At 41.2% G+C, this 20,615-nt stretch overlaps 2 protein-coding genes across 2 annotated transcripts; both read left to right on the top strand.

Moving 5' to 3' along the window:
- Positions 1 to 308: 308 nt before the first annotated feature.
- bag3 (BCL2 associated athanogene 3) lies at positions 309 to 5,881 on the top strand. Its single transcript, XM_062430760.1, has 4 exons — positions 309 to 603; positions 2,778 to 3,113; positions 3,237 to 3,587; positions 3,730 to 5,881. Exons 1-4 carry the CDS (start codon positions 403 to 405, stop codon positions 4,645 to 4,647), a joined length of 1,806 nt encoding a protein of 601 aa, XP_062286744.1. The 5' UTR covers positions 309 to 402; the 3' UTR covers positions 4,648 to 5,881.
- Positions 5,882 to 7,534: 1,653 nt separating this feature from the next.
- inpp5f (inositol polyphosphate-5-phosphatase F) lies at positions 7,535 to 20,526 on the top strand. Its single transcript, XM_062430175.1, has 20 exons — positions 7,535 to 7,885; positions 9,681 to 9,761; positions 10,162 to 10,298; positions 11,047 to 11,175; positions 11,349 to 11,516; positions 11,619 to 11,675; positions 12,006 to 12,204; positions 12,425 to 12,604; positions 12,967 to 13,034; positions 13,425 to 13,549; positions 13,659 to 13,736; positions 13,921 to 14,041; positions 14,745 to 14,873; positions 15,133 to 15,250; positions 15,346 to 15,544; positions 15,704 to 15,775; positions 15,858 to 15,931; positions 16,149 to 16,277; positions 16,383 to 16,470; positions 16,642 to 20,526. The coding sequence occupies exons 1-20, from the start codon at positions 7,789 to 7,791 to the stop codon at positions 17,801 to 17,803; spliced, it is 3,411 nt and encodes a 1,136-aa protein (XP_062286159.1). The 5' UTR covers positions 7,535 to 7,788; the 3' UTR covers positions 17,804 to 20,526.
- The last annotated feature ends 89 nt before the right edge of the window (positions 20,527 to 20,615 follow it).

Genomic DNA, 20,615 nt, shown 5'->3' with positions numbered 1-20,615 from the left:
GCTTATCGGGATTCCCTGAAAATGGGTGGTCAAAGTGGGGTTTCCAGAGAAAACACAAGGGGCCACTGAGGGTCTCAGGGTGAGGATTTCCAAATCAGAGAGACGGAGGGAGAAGTCACAGTCAGTATCCTCATCTGCAGCAATAAATAAATAAATAATCCAACACAAAACAAAATCCCAAATGTATATCAGAGTTTACTTTGGGGGGGTGGAAGAGAGAGAGAGGGTCTGCGCCACAACAAGTTTGGGAACCCATGCCACCTTATCCAGCGTTGTCCGCCCCCCACCAACCCCCCTACCAGCCCCCCTACCAACATTTAACCCTGCTATTTCGAGAAACTTCCAGCCCACTTTTTCCACGTCACTTGAAGGAATCTTTAAAGCGTCCGTCGCCTGTATAAAATGTCTCAGTACTCGACAGGCAGAAGCAACATGAACGGCGTCAAGACTCAGTCACCGATACTGACCATGGCGAATAATGACAACGACCCTCTGCCCCTCGGATGGGAAGTCAAAATTGACCCGCAGACGGGATGGCCGTTCTTCGTGGATCATAATAACCGCACGACAACCTGGAATGACCCCAGACACGACACGAAAAAGGTAAGAAAAAAAAGAAGATATATAAAGAGCGTCGGGATAAAGTTAAGGATATGAATATAATGGCTTTTACGCATTTTCTACTGCGTGTTGCGTCGCTTTTAGTGCACGTTTAGTTTGATACGCTGTCAAACCAGCAGAAGCGCTGCGCTACATCACTGTTATATATTAATCTTGTTGACTATAGGCCTTGTTTGGCACCGTTACCTCCCCCTCACAGACAGCTCACAAGCCTATTATAACGGGTGATCAACCCTGTTATGTTCCCGTGTCATGATCTAAGACTATAATTACTCGATGACTCACCCTGCAGTATGTAAGGGCTACCTATGATGGGCTCCAAATGTTTTAATACCTCCATGGCTAGAAACACTGCGTCGCCCTGCTCATATTAAACTTTTTTCCCTTACAAGGATTGAGGCTGGTCCAATTTACTTTGGCCTGTGGAGTAAAACGTGTGTCAGGAGGCGCTGGCTTCCCTGCAGAGCAATATGCAGCTGCTTTAAAAAAAAACAAAAAAAAACACTAACTGCAGAGAAAAACAGGATAAATGAGAGGGAGTGAAATGGGCTTCACTTGCTGTCAGTTAGTAATCTTTCGTCTCAGAGAGAGAAAGAGAGGGGGGAGGGGGGGGGGGGGGGGGGGGGGGAGAGAGAGAGAGGGTGAGACTGTTGCCCAAAGTTAGTGTCCCAAAGAATCTGCTAGAAAGAAAACAGCTGTCAGGGGATAAAATTGGTGCAATGCTGCTGGCAGTGTCCCCTACTGAAATGGCAGAGGGCAAAGGGTCGTTCACAGCTATTTCATAACTTTTGTCTTTGAGGGAAAATGACAGTGACTTACATTTAAATGCAGTTTTTTTTTGTTCTGCAGCCTCTTGTATGTGATTTCAGAGGCTACACCCAGAACTTTGAACACTTTTCAGATATATCATTGACAGAGCGCTGAACTATTAGTGGACCTGTTGCTTGTAACCCTGCTTGGCTGTCAGTGGCAGGTGCTTATAGGCTACTTAGCACACTAAGAATAATACTAAATACTATCTATAGTGATAGTGAGACTTACTTTTAGTCAGATTATCATGTTTACAAAGTACTGTGATATCTTTATTAACATCTATAGGTGTGGTCGAAAGAAGAGCGACTCAAGAAAGTTCATTGAGTAATCAAATTATCTTTATAATTTATTGGAAGAGTATTGAAAAAACATCTAATGTTGTCTGTTTCATTTTTGAGAAAGAAAAAGAAGTGTGAAGTACACTCCCATACACAATACTTTGGCAGTATTGTGTATGGGAGTGTCAGTAAAGACAGCCAGCTGAATGACGTCATACTGATTGTAGCATAGCAAAAATGTGAAACACAAACACAACAACTGTGACAGGAAATGGGCTAAAAGTCCATGTTAGCAGTCAGAAGCTATTTTTCACTTATCAAATACTCAGAGAGGTGTTACTTTTGGCATCCCCCTATGGAAATATCACATTTTAACCTATAACCTTTGCAATTATCTCAGGAGCCACAGCATTATTCTGTTGTTAATACCACCCAGTTTTGTTTTCTACATTAATAATTGCAAATATTTAACTACACAGACTCTGATAAGACTGTTGAAATGTATACGTAGCTTAATTCATGCTGCATTTTGAATACAGCTGATTTAAATGTAAATCTCTTTGTGGGGGAGTTAAGAACCTGAATAATGCATGAGCTACAAATAGCATTACTCCCTATACTCATGTATTGTATCAGAAAACACAGCTTGCATACAATATTCAAGCACTTTATTAGTTTTTTATTAAAATGATAACGTCTAACTGCTCAAATCAAAACCAGTCACCTGGAAAATATGTAATGCGTTCATGGCCCGTTTTAGGTTTTGAGATAATAATGCTAACCGAGCTTGTAGTGTCACTGTAATGAGATCATCAGACTTACTAATCATGTTTTGTTGCGATTAAATAGTTTTAATACATTCTTAATTAGTTAATTATCATCACTGTAGTTGCTTAAAATGTTTATAATGAATTGGTTTTATAAGTGCCTTGAGTAGTTTTAATTTGCTTTTCTGGATATTATAAAGAAATGAAATGATCTTTGTTACTCTTTGTTGTAAAGTGATTATTAGTTGTTACATGACACTTATGACAATGTATCATTATACTACTGACTGTGCTGCAGGTCAGAGAAGTGTCAGCAAATGGACCCAACATACCACCAGAACCAAGCCCTCAGGAGACACAGAAGACCTTTGTGAGGGAGATGAAGCACCCCATTCTTCGCCCAGGTTATGTCCCGATCCCAGTCTTCCACGAGGGCGCAGAACTCAGACAGCAACAGCACCCGTGTTACTCTTACATCCAGCCATCCACTGCACAGAATATCCGGACAGATGGGCGGACACCATCCCCAACGCCAGGGCTCCACTGCAGGCCTAGATCACCTTTACATGGACCTTCGGACAGCTGCTCCACTGAACCTGGAATGGCCAGCTCACCTGTTTCACAAACAGCAGAGGTGAGACGTCTACGCATGCTGCAATACAGTATAATTAGTATTCAGTTAAGAATCATCATTTTGGATTGTTAATAAATGACCAAATACTGAATTTTCACTGTTTCAACTTGACTTATTTTCAAGGTTTACACTACCCCACATCACCAACCCCCACGGCCCAGCAGCACTGGTCTCCAAGCAGGTTACATCCCCATCCCAGTGATCCATGAGGGGGGAGGAAGCCAAACACCAACACAGGCTCAGTTAAATCCCACTGTCTACTCTCAGCGCGTCCCCTACCCAGAGCACCAGCAGCCCTTCCATCGCCTTCAGACAGACGAATGGCCTGGCTACTCTACAGTAATGCAGCCTCCTCGGGAAAGGGCTTCTCCGATATTGCTTCCTCAGCATCGTGATTCTTCTGCTATTCACCTCCCTCCTCATATAAGAAGCCAGTCACCCATTATCACTCAGGTGATGGGAGAAAGACAACCGGTAATTTTCCTTTTGTGTGTTTTTACTGGGTCATCCATTGACAAGTTCAACATGGGTTTGATTTTCATGTCAGTATGTGTTGACCTGAATATTGACATATCCTAACGACTTTTTTTTTTTTTTTTTTTTTTTTACATCCAAGGCTCAACAGCATATCCTCACAAGAGACCCACCCCAGAAAATGGAGCATGAACCACATAGCCCACAGCCAAAACCTGAGATTGCACCTCTCCCCCAGCCTTTGCATACAGAAGTCGATGGCCAGAAGCCTCAACAACCTCAACACTTCCAACAGCCTCCTCCTCAACAACCTCAACACTTCCAACAGCCTCCTCCTCAACAACCTCAACACTTCCAGCAGCTACCCCCCCAGCAACCCCAGCATTTCCAACAACCCCAGCAGTTCCAGCAACCCCAGCAGTTCCAGCCACCCCAGCAGTTCCAGCAACCCCAGCAGTTCCAGCCACCCCAGCAGTTCCAACAGGCACCTCCTCAGACATCTCCACAGCCTCAGCAGCCTGAACAGTTACCGCAGCTGCAGCAACAGTTCCAGCATCCCCAGAAACCAGAGCAACCACAACAACATACTGCAGACATCACAGTCCAAATACCTTCAAAACCCGAACCCCAGGACACGGCAGCTGTTCCTCCAGAGGTTCCACCTGTAAAGGTAGAGGCCGAACAGCCTGCTCAGTGCCCTCTCCACCCAGGCGTGGCTAAAGTACAGCAGATAGTTGAGCGGGTCGCTAAGCTGGAGCAGGAGGTGAGATGTTTTGATGGAAAGAAGAATGATAAGAAATACTTGTTATTGGAGGAGCTGCTGACCAAAGAGCTCTTAGCATTGGACTCGGTTGACCCAGAGGGTCGTATAGATGTACGGCAGGCGAGACGTGACGGAGTCCGCCGTGTTCAAAACATACTGGAAGAACTGGAGCAACTGGAGGAACATCCAACCAGGCCTGCAAATGAGACCTCAATGGAGGGAGACAACCTGACACAGAAAGGAGAGCCCAGCATGATCACCAAGGAGAATGTTGGGATGGCAAAGGAGATTTCGTAAAGACTGCACACTCGTAATCATGGGGAGAGAAGAATAGCCTGCTGTTTATTTGAATCGTGAACAAGTCTGCTCCGGCTCACTCACCACCTTCTCCTCTCTCTACAGCATTTGTGGAAGTTGCATGCATTGATTAATTGTGTTGGTATTTCCTGCCATTCAGCACATAATTGATGGTAGCTCAGCGCTGTCATGTTTTCAAGCCAATGTCGCTGCCTTTTATGTTGTGCCAATGTCTTCATAATGAGACAGCTGTCATGATCAAGGTGTTGACAATGATTTTTAGTCAAATTAAAGTTTGAATATGAGGCCTTTATCAATAAATGGAAGAAACAGTATTTTCTTAAGAAATGTTACATGTAGTTGCCTTTTGTCTGATCAAATATTGTACGAAGCTTTTCTTAATCCAGTGAGCACATGAGTTGGTACACAAGGGCGAACATTTGGGGCTTTAAAGCAGAACTCACTGCAAAACTCAGTCAATAGAAAAGCATTTTCCCCTTTATTGCCACAGGGCCATGTTGAAGCTGCTTTGTCACAAAACACAATGAATATGTTGATAAGATGCTGCTTTTTAGTGCATTTACTTTTGCCGTCTTCGCACTTTGCCATCATTGCCATCTATCATGCTGAGAGATCAGCAGCACTTCATTTGAGATATATCAGTTACACAAGTTTTGATTGGTGTGTTTGAGTGTTTGTATGTGCATTGGTTTACTTGTAATTTCAAAACATTATATCAGTATTTATATCATTATATAGTATTTTGGTACATTTATGAATGTGTAATGACAAATGGACCTGAGATGTGTAACCTACTTGAGATGTCAGACAATCAGCACTCAATGCTAATAAAGAATCACAGTTTAAGATTGTCAGAATGTCCTTGTATAACTACCAAAGCCACAATCTGTAATAGCACTTCAACAAAAATGGTCTAAAAGCCTTAAAATACCAACTGTGAGAAGTTATTCAACTAATGGACAACACATGAAGTGCACGAAAACATCAATCTTATCATTTAAAACGTTCAAAATTATTTTTATTATTGCCCTCTAAGTGTTTGTGTAGTAAATTAAGATCATAAGCTATCTGTAATGGAGGGTCACTGCCTAATTCACCTTTACAAATTATGGATTGTGGCTTAGTGTTGATCACGGGTTATGAGTGGCAGACTAATATGTTGTTGAAAGCAAATCACGTTGGTATGGTTGAAATAAAATGTATTTGACATTCATTCTGACTAATATTTGAGTCCCCACAAATTCTACAAAGAAACATGTTTTAAAACGCACAAATACTCTTGTTTGGAATAATAATTTGTCTGATATATTTTCTCACAAAAAAATTCAATTATCTATTTAAAGAGTTCTTAAAACTTGTGTAACTTGTTTATTGGACCTGGATTAGCCTCCAAACTAGTTCTGATGTTACAAAATGATGTGTGTTCATATACACCTTAAACACAGCTGTAAGCTGAGAACACAGATACTTTTTCTCTTAAGCAGATGAATATGGAAACTATCTTCTTAACATACAGTACATCATTCTGTACAGTGACGGCTAATTCAAGGGTACTTAAAGTAAATTTGTCAGTGGAGAGGAACTTAAATCATGTGTGTGATCCCTATTGGACTGTGAAGATTGACTTCCAGTGCTGGTTGAATTTTTGGATAGGTAACAGTTATGTCTGTGTCAGCTCAGCTGCTCCCTGCTTTTTCCCTCCACTGACTCATAACTTTGAAATTTGTGCCCCCTTATTCCTACCATATGTGGGGGGGGGGGGGGGGGGGGGGGGGGGGGGGGGGTAATATATACAAATTACCTGAACATGTTAAATAAAAAGAGATTAAATGACATTAGTTTGGCGATGTTCTCACATAAATTAAAACCATTGAATTCCTCACAGCTCAGAGGTGCTGTGAATCATTGCTTGTCACACCTTGAAGACAGGAATCAACAAGCTAAAAGACAAAGAAAAGATAAGATTAGGAAACTGTAACTCCGACAATTTAACATCCAAAATAACATCTTATAATCAACATACTATCTCTTCTAGAAATAGTCACATAATCACATAATATTTATGTAGTAGTTGTAGTATAGTAAATATTTAGACATACAATTTTTCATCACTTCATTTACAGAAAGTATTGCTTATATGATGTGTGACATTGAGACGATAAAACAACTAGGAATCATAATAAAATAAAGACATGACTTCACTTGGAATTTTTTGATACAGCCAGGACAAAGGGTAAAAGAAAATCAGAAAATCCCTCAGAACTGGGAATTCGTGCTTCAACATTTTGTAAGTCTGAAAGTAAAAACATATAATATTCCTGTCATTCCAATGTTGCAAATATAATGATTTGATTATGTACACATTGTTACATAAACTCATTTTATTGGGGGTGGAAGGTTGGGGGTATGAGCTTTATTGAAACAAGTACAAGTGTACAAGTACATTTGATAAATTTACAGTAAAGCCAAGCATTTTTCCAAGGTAATAAAAAGTGATTGTGGATATGATGAGCAATAAAGTCGTGACAATTTTCCTTACAGTTTTTTTTGTAGGCTATGAGAACTGGACCAAAATGTACCAGGGTTTCTCTAAGAGCCCCACTAAATGAACAACAATATCTTTCCTGAGTTTCTGTAAATAACAAATGAGATGGATAAAACCTGTAAAGAATTGAAAGCTTATTTCTTTTGCCGTGATACCTGCACACACCGGTGATGACGGCCAGCCTTAAGTCACATGTTATTGTTTGGAGCAGGAAACTGGAGGTCGGTTGCGTCGTGAACGCGGCGCTGAACAGCGGCTCCCCGGGACATTTCTTCACTCATTAATGCCGAGTTTTCCTTTTACTCTACCCGACATGACCGTGACGAGGGATGCTTATGTGGCAGAAAGCGAATTTAATCTCCAGTATGCGTAGAAAGTGGAATAAACGACCTATTAGCTCGCTAAGTTAGGTGGCTAGCCGCCGTAGCTCAGCAGCAGCAGCAGCCCGTGGGAAAAACGAGCTAACCGTGGTTAGCTACAGTCAGCCTCCGAGACGTGGAAGTTGGTGATTACCTGTACCCGTCTGTACAGCCTGCTTGTGACTTATTGTTGTGTAACGTAAAGGGACATCAACAATGGAGCTGTTTCAAGCCAAAGACGAGTACATACTTCAGAGCGGGGACCGGGCGCTGTGGTGTAGCCGCAAAGACGGGAGCATGACGGTCAAACCTGGTACGTAGTGTCTGGATGACAACCGGCCATTTACCTGAAACTAACCACTCATTATAACCCTTTATACTGAGCTGAGGGATTTCTACACCTGACAGGAGTTCGCTAACATTATTTCCCCCGCTGTGTTTGCTAATATAATGTGGTCAAATGAAGGTGTTACTCGCAGCTGTCATCCGTTCATCCATGTAAATAGACCTCATCCGTGTAAATAGACATGATCGACCTCATTGCTTCAAACACTTGCAATGATCCAGCTTTCTTTACCACAAAACAAACTGTTTTGCTATAGAATAGACTGGCATTATTGAGATGTGTCATTCCTAAGTCTTGAAATCACCGTCCTAGCTTTCGTAGCAATGCCAACACCCCAAACAGACCTTAAAGTCCCAGCTTTGCTTATGTTACACAGTACACACTGAGGGGAAAACTAGACTCTCCAGTTTTTCTATTCACAGAACTAGTTTGTGTGTGTAATGAGCTTTAAAAGAGTTACTGCTCTCAAATGTTGTGCTTGACATATGGCTGCTTAACAGACACACAGTTCCCAATAGTGACAAAACTAGAACACCATATATATGGAATAGTTCACTATGTACTTATATATATATATAACCTAACCTGTGTGTGTGTAATGTGTTATTTAAGTCTGAATTTGAGTGGCAGTAAAGCAGCTGCTGGTGTTACATCTTGGTCACATTGCAGAAGTGAGTTCTGCTGCTATGAAAAATAATTGGTCATGACTAAATGAAATACGGCTGGCCGTGGGAATTACACTTTCCCAGCCCAACTGAAAGCACTGCTGAACTTAAAGCAGCGTTTCACCACAGATACCAGAAAGCTGAGCGTGTTATTCTCTGTGTCCCTTGAAGTTGTGCGGCTGTGCAGCCATCCTGAACAGGTTTTTAGTTGCACCACTGTTTCATTATTTAATTGGAAAAATGGGTTTCCACTCCTCGCTGGGTTTCCACTCCACCCCTTAAGGACATAGTGAACTATTTCCATGATATTAGACATTCTGACTTGTGGTATTGTTTTAGTAGTTTGTGTTTCTGCGAGATAGTCCCTGTGGGGCCCTCTCAGCCAGTTCCCTTATATATGAAATTCTCTGGCTCTTTGTACAGGAAGAGTCATTGTCTGTGGTTGCCAGTGCCTACAATCAGTCTTCTCCACCCGTAGCCACACCCTTCACATTTTTCCAATTTTCTCCACTATGATGTTTAATCCGTCACCAATGCTAAGCATTCCAGTTTTTCCTTACAGTCATCATGTTGGTGCGTGGCCATAACTGACTTCAAACTCGGCCTGGTGTTTGAACATGTTAGTAAATGTTGACAGGCTGGTGTTTTCTTCAATTAAATGACACTACTTCTTTTTGCAAATGTACATGAAGAATTACATACCACCAAGATTGTTACAATTCTAGTGAAATATTTTTCTCTAATGTGTACATTTACCCCAGTTGCCATTTCTGGACTAAGTCATCAAGTCAACAAGGTTAACAGTGTTTGACCGAGTATTGAAAAAAGTTTTTGCATTATAACAGGAAATCCACTAACCATGACATTTTTGAGGTACCTTCTGTTTGGTTAATGCATCTGTTTCTGATAGAAGAAGCACACAAGCTTAAATGTTTCAAGAGTTGACTTGAGGCAAAGTGGCATATACAGTAGGAAATGGTGCTTGCAAATATGCAAATGTTATATGTAGAGTGATAGCATATCTGGCCTAAAGCATACAATGCTTCGGTTTGGCTACACCACTGTTCTAATGTTTCATTTCCATATTTTTATTTCAGCAACAGACCTGCTGCTAGCTTGGAACCCTGTGTGTTTGGGTTTGGTGGAAGGTGTCATAGGAAAGATACAGCTGCACACAGGTGAGTACTGTAGTCATTGAAAAACTTTTGAACATTTTCTCCTTAGAAATTTACTGCTTTTTGCTCAGAGCAGGTAGATTGAGCTGATGGTAATGAGTCAGCTGATGACGAATCTGAGGGTCAGATTTTCTTGATGTGCCTCATCAAAAGGTTGGATGTCTGAAATCAAGCATTATACCCATGACAAGAAAATGTAATGAACAATTATATTATTCGAGTACATCTGATAGATTAACATGATTTAAATATTTATTTACGAGATGCCTGCATTACTTAAAGAAATCTGCAGTAAACGGCTGGCGTGCAGCTGGTTTCACACCTTTTCAGAATGTGAGGAATTCTGCACCTATGACGCAACCCCTCCCCACCCCCCTCCTCCTTCTTCTTTTCCTCTTGGCAGATCTTCCTCTCGGCCTTGTATTAATCCGTCAAAAAGCACTGGTGGGCCGTTTACCAGGCAACCACAAAGTCTACAAGATCACCAAGATAGCTGTCATCCCTCTGTCTGACGAGGAGCCCCAGGAGCTCGAGCTGGAGGTGTGCATACTAATACTGTGAAGTGTTCATAGTCTACTGTTTAAATAATTACACTCAGCCCCCCTTGACAATAATTATTACAGTGCGTGTGAAAATCCTAAATCTTTATTTTATGTACCCAAGAATACCTTGTATGCGTCAATGTGTGATTCATCTCCGATGGGCTGACAGTGGTTCAAAATGTCTTTTAGATCTTTTTTTTTACTTTATTAAAGTTCAGTTTTATTTTCACCCACACATTTGAAGTGACTATTGAATTGCAGACAATGATTGTAAATGATCTCAGAGGAAGTTGAATATTGCTAAGATTTCAGTCTTTCAGGGGAGCTTCATGGATGGTGAGACAGAATATTTTCAAGTGAGTAATAATGGACGAGATAGATGGTTCCTGGATAGGCTTTTAGACCCCATCCTGTTGTACTTTGTGCTTGTACTGCAGAATGATCATTCCTCACCTTTTTGTGCCCAGAAATCCTATAGCTCAATATTGCTGTTAAGCTGTATAGTGTAGTACTTTAGGAAAATGGGAACTACATAAAGTACTGTGTATGGTAGTTTTTCGGTTGTATGTAGAGGGTAGTAATATTAGTAGTAGTGTTCTTTTGTGGTGCACCAGAGTTTCACTTCAAATCTCACTGATTTCTCTGTAAGACAGATTCCTTGTTTTCAGAATTTAAGGTGGTACCAAATTCATTTATATCGTCATTTGCACATATGCATAAATTTAATAGAAGATCCTCTTTTTCAGCCCTGCAAGAAGCATCACTTTGGAATTGACAAACCAGAGAAACTGACCCAGTCTCCCGATGAGTCCAAGTTCTTGATGAAAACTTTGAGCCAGATCAAATCTAATGTGGCCGTACCCATCAAGAAAAAGGTATTTGTTTCTGTACATTTGATGAAAATGTCTTATCTTAAAATCAACACACCACCTTTCCTTTTCTTTTTCACTTTGAAAAGCTTTAAAGTCAGGATTTTCCTTTCTTTGCTTTATCAGCATGTCACTCTTTTCTGTCCACCTACCCAATCCAGTATTCCCCTGCCTTCCAGGTAAAGGAAAACAAAGAGAAAGAACGTCTGGAGAGGCGGCTGCTTGATGAGCTGTACAAAATATTCATGGACTCGGACTCCTTCTACTATAGCATGACGTATGACTTGACAAACACCGTGCAGCGCCGGGGAGACTCAGAAAAGTCCAGTTTACCCCTGTGGAAACAGGTTTGGAGAGAAATGCAAACATAAAGTTGGACTTGTTACCTAATCTTTATGTACATATTCCAAAAACATATGTCTATCTGTTGCTTTCTTTCTCTCTGGAAGGTGGATGACCGTTTCTTCTGGAATAAACACATGATTCAAGACGTTATCAACCTTCAGGTAACACACAGAAATACAGAGCGGCACGACTTGTTGTTGTTTTCTATTTTTAGCATTGAATAAAAACACTGTGTCCTCAGATTTTATATTTTGACCATTGCTGACAAAGTTGTAGTATTTTTCATTACAAGTGTCTGCTCAAAGAACAGAGCTGGCCCTGCAGAGTAAGCTTGTACGAGTGAATAATTATCAGGGCTTTATCACAAGAGTATGAAAATACTCTGTGAATAGGAGTGTTAACAGCTCTTAAGTTATGAAAGATTGTCTGCTTTAGAGACTTGACGGATGCAAAATACTTCTCTTATTAAACTTACATTTTGAATCCTCCAGGTCCCAGATGTGGACTTCTGGGTTATACCTATCATCCAGGGCTTTGTTCAGGTGGAGGAACTTGTAGTGAATTACAATGAGACCTCTGATGAGGAGAGGAGCAGTCCTGAGACTCCACCACAGGAGATCACCTGTGTTGACGACATCCATCCCCGCTTCACCGTCGCCCTGATCTCCAGACGTAGCCGCCATCGTCCAGGTAACAATCCTAAACTACTGTTAGTTTGGCTGAGACTGACTCTGATTCAGCCTGAATTTATGAGTGGTGTTCACCCCGTGTTCAAATAGGATTTCTTTCAGGAGAGGCTTTATATAACTTGGTAGACAATGTTTTTTTTATTTTTATTCCCTTCCAGTGAAGCGTGATCTGTGATAAAAATAATCTTTGACTGGTGTTTATGCATTCTCCTTGCCTAAAGGGATGCGGTACAAACGCAGAGGAGTGGATACAGACGGCCACGTGGCTAACTATGTGGAGACAGAGCAGTTGATCCATGTGCACAGCCACACTCTGTCCTTTGTGCAGACTCGTGGCTCGGTGCCGGTCTTCTGGAGCCAGGCAGGGTACCGCTACAATCCCCGACCACGCTTAGAGAAAGGTCAGTGGAACCTACATTATCTGGCACACAGTCTACAGAGAGGGTTTCACAGTGAGTGCACTGGGCCTTGCACTTCAGATTTTTTTGAGTTTCACCACAGAAATAACAGTTTACTCAGTCAGCTATGTGTTATATATTCATTTAAAGATATCCAGTTGGTTATCTGTCTTTATTCTGACTGGAATTTAAAGAGATTACTGAATGGATTTGGAGAATTTGATGCATTTTCAAGTGAAATATAAACTGTGATTTGGTCCTTAGATCTTTATGGCATATGAAACACAGCATCAGTCTCCAAAGTAACAGTGATGTAACAGTGTGTCAACGGCTATCATTTCTATGCGTATTTTCTGATGTTTCAGGGGAGAAGGAGACCATGTCTTACTTTTCTTCCCACTTTGAAGAGCAGCTTAACATCTGCAAAAAACAGGTAGGGTTGCTTTTCACATATGTATATTTGGATATGTAGTTTGAATCTTATCACTGAGCTTCATGTACACTACCAAACTCCACATGCTACCTGAAAAATGACTCTGAGAACATGTGGACCAGAACCGGTAACATTAACCCTGCTGCCTCTTTTATGCACCACTTATAAGTGATTGAAAATGTATTAAAGCAGATTTATTTATATTCACACAATAGTGTTGCTGATAAGGTGTTAAGAGGAAGGTGTTGCTGGGTATTTAGTGTATGTAGGTTATGTCACGCTTTTGAAACTGTTGGCCTATTTAGCATCTCACTTTGTTTCCACAGGATTGGTTTAGCAGGGCCTAAATGTTATTAAACACAGATCTTAACTCTTCATTGTCTTCTTCAGGTCATAATTAACTTAGTGGACCAAAGTGGACGGGAGAAGCTGATTGGTGACGCATATCTAAAACAAGTCCTACTTTACAACAATCCAAACCTCACATACGTTTCATTTGACTTCCACGAACACTGGTGAGAGAAACCATTTCCTCCTGAGTGCACATTTCTATTTAAGAACAATCTATTTCATGCCACAGTGCATTAACTTCCCTCCATATGCTTCTTATATCCTGTTTCACAGCCGTGGTATGAAGTTTGAAAACGTGCAGATACTGACAGACGCAATCTCTGATATCATCACTGACATGAAGTGGGCCTGGTAAATGTCATGCTAGTATTTTGGAATTTTCAAATATTATATGATCTCTTGTGCATCTTCATTCGGACATGATTGTCATTTTAAGTTAGAAAACAATGTTTAGCTTGTTCGTAATCTTGATTATTTGGTTAAAGATCTGAATGCCGTGAATGCGTCTCATTCTGAGTGTATGTTTCTCTATCAGGGTGGACCAGGATGGAGTCATCTGCAAGCAAGAGGGCGTCTTCCGGGTCAACTGTATGGACTGTCTGGACAGGACAAACGTGGTCCAGGCAGCTGTTGCTCGGGTGGTGATGGAACATCAGGTGAGATCTTATACTTAGATGCGAGGAAAAGCGCATACACATCTCACAACACATAACACTTAAATAGTTATTATACGCTGTAGTACAGCTATGCACTGTGAATGCTTCTTCCTTCCTGTACCTGTGACCTTTTTTACTGAAACTTACATTGTTCTTTATCAACATCAGCATCTGAGAGACATGTCTTTTTAAAATTATAACAATATTTATGTTGCAATCATCATTATCAACTTCATTGACTTAACTTATGTAACAGTTTTCTAAAATTTTGATTACAAAGCGATTTACCAGTGACTCACCAGATTCACGTGGCTTCTCTGTTAGTTTGGAGGCAGTTTGTACTGTATTTGTACAACAGATTACTGACAGTTGCTTGTATTTGTTCAACAGATCACACACTAACAGTAGACTTTTTCATGTCTGTACAGCACCACATGGCAACAGTAGCAGAAGAGATCTTAGGGAACACCGACATCATAGTTTACACACTCAAAATATTTTCAGCTTTCTTGTAATCCTGCAATTCCCCATGTATTCATCTCGGATTACATTTTGGATTACATTTAATGAGCAAATACAAGTGTAAATTGAGCAGTTCATGAAACTGGATACAGGCTGACCTTTTCCCACTGGTGCAATGTAAACTGAAAGAGAGACAGCGTAACTGCAAGCCCATGGAGTAATGTCTCTTCTCTTCCCACAGCTGAAAAAGCTGGGTGTGATGCCTCCCGAGCAGCCTCTGCCTCCCAAGTGCTACAGGATTTATCAGATCATGTGGGCCAACAATGGAGACACCATCAGCAGACAGTACGCAGGCACGGCAGCGCTTAAGGTAACATCACTGTCTTCACACATTTCGTCACGTGTGAATTAGTGCTTTGTTTATATCTAATCATTTTGGAATTTAGGATGAATGATAAATAGAGCGCACAGTATTCGCAGTAATTTAAAGGATGATAAACATGAAGTGTTTCAGACTGCAGCCAGATAAAAGAACTAACCTCTGGACTAAGACTTGCACTGTGCTCGCCATTCACTACCAGAGTTGCAAATGCTGTATGTGTGAAGAACACTGTGTCAATTATTTTTAGGGAGATTTCACCAGGACGGGGGAGAGAAAACTGGCGGGAGTGATGAAGGACGGTGTGAACTCAGCCAACCGCTACTATCTGAACCGCTTCAGGGACGCTTACAGACAAGCAGTCATCGGTATGAAAGATTTCAGCCACATATTGCATGTGTGTGTCTGAACTCATCTTGTCTCAAAAACAGCTTTTGATTGGATTTTCTGCCTCTCCCTAAAGACCTAATGATGGGGCTGCCAGTGACAGAGGACCTCTACTCCATCTTCAGTAAGGAGAAGGAGCATGAGGAGAAAGAGAAGGAAAGCCAAAGGGGAGCCCAGGAGCAGGTCAGCCTCCTGCTGCAGACCTACATGCAGCTGTTACTGCCTGATGATGAGAAGTTTCACGGTGGTTGGGCTCTGATCAACTGTGACATGAGGTTAGTGGACACTTTCCTTTCTAAGTATTTATGTGTGAACCCTAATTCAACAGATCTTTTATAATATCTAGCGGACGCAGCCTGCTTCAGATTTAAACATTGTTTTCAGAAGTTTGCGAAGTGCTCTTATCATGATATTCCTCTCTTATTTCCCATCAGCATTATTGATGCAACCAACAAAGATGTGGATGTGCTGCTGCTTTTGTCTGACAAAGCCTATTACATTGCTTAGTAAGTCTGACTACAAATTTCCCAGAATGTTTTTTCTTAGAAATAGTTTCCTCTGAATTCACTTACGTTTGCTTATTTGTAGTTACGATGAGGAAGCAGATAAAGTCAACCAATACCAGCGCCTCAATCTAGAGGGTTTGGAAAAGATAGAAATTGGTAAGTAGTAAGTTGCACTCAAAGGGAGAAGTGAGGTTTCTTCCACACTGACTGAGTCATCCAACACTTCCTTAAAGTGTGTTTAACAGTTTCTCAGTAACCTTTCAGCAGTATCTCTGCTGATTATGATTCATGCAAAGAAAGCACAACACTGAAAGTGGAAGTTTCAAGTGTGTGTGTGTGTGTGTGGTTTTTTTAATTGTTTTTTTGTTTGCAGGTCCAGAGCCTACGCTGTTCGGAAAGCCAAAGTATTGCTGTATGCGTTTGCATTACAGGAGTGAAGAAACAAGCGGATACTTTCACACGCTGCGAGCAGCCACACGAAATCCTGAGGACGACGGAAAAGGTAGGATATAAAATAATTCTTTAAATTCTTTGACAGGCTGGAAAATGAAGCTTTTTAGATCATAAAATCTACAGTGGTTGAGAAATCCATTGTGATGTATTTCAGATACATTACAATGCATTGCGGAGATGCTTCGCATTACGAAACAGGCAACAGGGCTGGACTTACTAGTGGTTGAAAAGAAGCTGGACAGGTGAGTTGTCATTAATATAATAATAATAATATAAAATAATATGATAAAAAATATTTAGCATTAATATGAGTCCCTCTTATCATATAAACGTTTGCAGTCATAATGGCACAATTTAAACGACAAGAGCTTTGACGAGGGCTTTGAATTGTGTATTTTGTGTCTGTGCTTCAGGCGGCAGAGTAAACCTCATGAAGATATAATGGGGATCCAGAACAAACCTGCTGACCAGGTCCAGGGCAGCTCTGGTCTGGCACAGGGCAAAAGTTTCCTCCTCAACAAATTCTCCTCTCTCAATCAAAAAGTGAAACAAACCAAGACAAACGTCAACATCGGCACCTTCAAGCCCCTCGGGAAGCTGGGAAACTTCTCTAAGCCTGACGTGGCGGTCAGTTTCCTGAAACCAAATATGCATGTCAACCTGTGGAAGTCGGACAGCAGCTTGGAAACATCAGATAGCAACCCTGGCACCGGAGCCCTGAAAGATATTGGTGACGAGCACTCTGAAATCTCTGACTCTGATTCCTATAATTCTGACCCAGAGCACCCGTGCGCTGGCTCCTTAGAAAATGTGGACTATGTGCTGCCCAGCTGTGGCATTGTAGCATCAAACCCACGACTGGGCAGTCGCTCCCAGTCCATCAGTAGCGCAGAGCTAAATATACCCTCTGTCATCCGGGTCACTGGCTGTGACGGAAAGCAGGAAAGCTCCCCCCAAGTCAGCGATGACAAGTCCCCAGGGGCTGCCTCTGTGGCTGAAGAAGCCATTCTGATTGACTTTGGCACACCCATTGATGCCTACTGCCACCAGTTTGTCCACGATGCACAGACCAAACCTGTTGAGGTGTTTGGAGAGCAGCCGCTAGCTGGTGCCCCCTCACTCAACCCTGTAGTGCCTGTGCAGAATAAGATCCCAGCAGACTCAGACAAGCAGCCAAGCTCCAAGCCGCAGCATCAGCCAGAGGAGCCCCAGCTACCCAGGCCATCCCAGCTAGATGTCCAGTCCACTACCTCCAGTTCCAACCTCCTCACCGTCCAGAAGCCCAACTCTGCGGCGTCAGGAGGCTCTCAGAGGAGTCTGTCCTCACAGTTGGAGGGCAGCCTCGGCCCCTCACCTGCCGACAGCAACGGAAGCCGAGTGGTGTCCCCCTTTGCCAAGATCAAGAGCTCCATGGTCCAGGTGGCCAGCCTCACCCAGGCTGGACTCACCCAGGGCATCAACTTTGCCGTGGCGAAGGTACAAAAGAGCCCAGAGCCAGATACTGTCAACGAGGCCCAAGAGAACGAGCTGAAGGCAATGTTTACACAGTGCCAGACCAGGATCATTCAGATCTAGTGCTTTCCTTGTAGCAGAATTTTGTAGTAGTGCGTCATGTAGAAACTTCCAGTACGGTAGCAGTAGCAAAAGCTTGCACACAGCGTCACTACTCGGCCAAGAAATGCGCTCCTAAATTTGCCCTTTAGTCAAACTTTCCCCTGTTAAGGATGACTCTTTTACAGAAGTTAAAAAAACAGTCAAATGCAAATGACAGCAATCATGTTTACATGCACACAATCATGAAACAAGTCTCATAATCATAACAAAATACACTTGATTGATCACAGTGTCAGGTGTTGTCATCAATACATTTACTCCCTTTTTGTATAGAAATGATTAGTTATAGGTGAAATTAACATTGAATTAAATGTTTCTAAGTATTTGTGTCAATGAAAATTTTAGACAGCAGTACATTTGATTGGAATGGGGGCATCCAAACACTAAATCACTCCAGAAATCCTGCTCTTGTGCTAAGATAATCAAAGTTGAAGAATATTCTCATCACGATTACATATAGAAAAAGTAAAAAGTAGATATTTAAGTTTTTAAAACTTTTAAACTCATGTACCTGTGTTTTTGTGCATGTAAACATGTGACTGTCCTTTAGTCTGAAAAGTAATTTTACGATTCCCCCCTTGCACGTGAGGTCGATGGTAACAACAGAGTTTGACGAGGCAGGTAATTAATAGCTGCATGTTGAAAGACCAACTCTGAATTCTCATGTACTGTATGTCATCCCATATGTGCAGGTCACCTATTGGCGTTTTGTGATATAGACCTCGTAATAACCTACAATTTGTAACAGTTGTCGTAGAATCCGACCAAAATAACTTTTGTGATTCCCAAAGGACATCTCCGTGTGAACTATTATCCTTTGTATAGCTGTCAGAAACTAGCAAGACAACATACTGTACGTAAATATCCTATGTAATATCAATGTTGTCAAGTGTAACTTAGAAGATATACCGTTATAGAAACTATGACTACACAAGACCTAAGTAAGAGTATCCCGGCTGTTGATATGTACAGTGAGTTTTATGTTTATGCGTTCCCTGAGTAGAGCCTTCCCTTCAGCTTTTTGTATTGATGGCAGGGTGGCAGCTTAATACGTTCAAAGGGGTAAGAGCAATTATATTTTCAAAAGATCGCCTAGTGCTGTCATCACTAACTATGAAAAAAAACAGAAAAACTACTGGTTAGAATTGTTTTTGATAGATTATATGTATTGAAATAACTATTCTGCTAATGGTTGTACTAATTAACTATATGAGGGGTTTGTTAGAACCGAGTCCTCGGCCAGCATTGTACATTGCATGTTTTGACAAAGACAAAGAGAGTAGCATATAGTAGGTATATATGCAATGGCACCCACCCAACTATTAGAGACACTGACGCTTTTATGCACTCCCCAAACAGAAAGCATATTTGCCTTAACAGGGAATTGAAGTGGGAATATGTATATCAGGTATTTATGGCAAAATCTACCTTTTTAAGTCCATCCTTACATGTTACATTTGGTGTACTGTATTTAAAAAAAAATCATGTTCAGGGTTACTGTATGTCATCAACATTTATCTTGGGATATTTCAGTTGAGGGCACATGCAGTATATTCTCCATCACGTAAGGCACATTATAGAAATGAGCAGACTTTAGAGAGTGTGTGTGTTCTGTTCAGTATGATTGTGTTCTGTTGCTGCTGGTATTTAGGAGTACTCACTCCCTACATATTTATGTGCTATGATATATGTTATAGATGTTTTCTCTCCTTAACCTCAAGATTCCTCATTAGTCCCCGTTACAGTTGTTGTCATTAAGAGAAAATCTCCTTCAGAACTTTGTCATAGTCCCCCAGAAAAAATGATAGCAAACTTGGGCTACCATTACCCCAGTGCTGTGTGTATATTGGTGTCTATTTATGGTAAATAATAATAATAATAATCTGGTCTGCCTTGAGTTGGAATATCCCAAGATAAAGGATCAACATGTTTCATATTTTGTGTCATGTTTGCCTGTTTTCGGCGTTCAGCTTGCTCACCAGCAGATAAGATGTGGGATACACTTGTGTTTTATCTGACTAATTGTGTTAAGTGAGACTGTAAGCCTTGGCTGCTTCGTGGTTGCTACATTATATAGTTATCCAACCTGCTGATAGTGTGTGGTGCTGCCAAAGCTTTAAAAGGTAATCGCTGTAATGCAATATTTTAGTGCAGAAGGTTAAAGGTGTTTTTTTTTTTTTTTAACTTTCTTCAGGATTGTAAACACTGGAGCAGTTCTCACGCTGAGCAGAAACTTAATTCTGTCCTAAACTGGCTGTATTAAGCTAAAAAAAGGAACAGTAATCCTCAACATTCCTAATAGAGACCATAATGCTAGAATATTGGTGTCTGGGTTTTATATGCAAAAGCTGACAGTTAATATTTGATTCAATTTGCTGGGTGAGATTTTTCTCCTTTCCCTTTGTTTTATACACAAAGTGCTTTTTGCGACCACCTCTTCATTTTACGGTCTGGGGTTGTCCCCCCTGCCCATTCGGACCCCAGACCGTCACGTCATCATGTGACAAGAGGTCTTAAAGCATTTGATTTGCACTGTTTCAGCACATTTTCTAGCATTAGCACCATTTCATCCGAATGTCTGTGGTCAATGGTCATACCTTTCCTCTTTATCAACTGACTATTGTCATTGTTTTCCACAGTGTACTGAGATTGTATTGTATATTAAAGTATCCTATTTATTCTTATCCTCTTTGGGTGTGTTACTTGATAACAAAGTGCACTGTACACTTTTTGTCTAGGAAGGTATTCCATTGGAATAAAAAGTATATGAGTG

The sequence above is a fragment of the Scomber scombrus genome, chromosome 12 (genome assembly GCF_963691925.1).
Source record: "Scomber scombrus chromosome 12, fScoSco1.1, whole genome shotgun sequence".
In the NCBI taxonomy this organism is placed as follows: Eukaryota; Metazoa; Chordata; class Actinopteri; order Scombriformes; family Scombridae; genus Scomber; species Scomber scombrus.
This window is presented reverse-complemented; position numbering and strand designations above follow the sequence as displayed.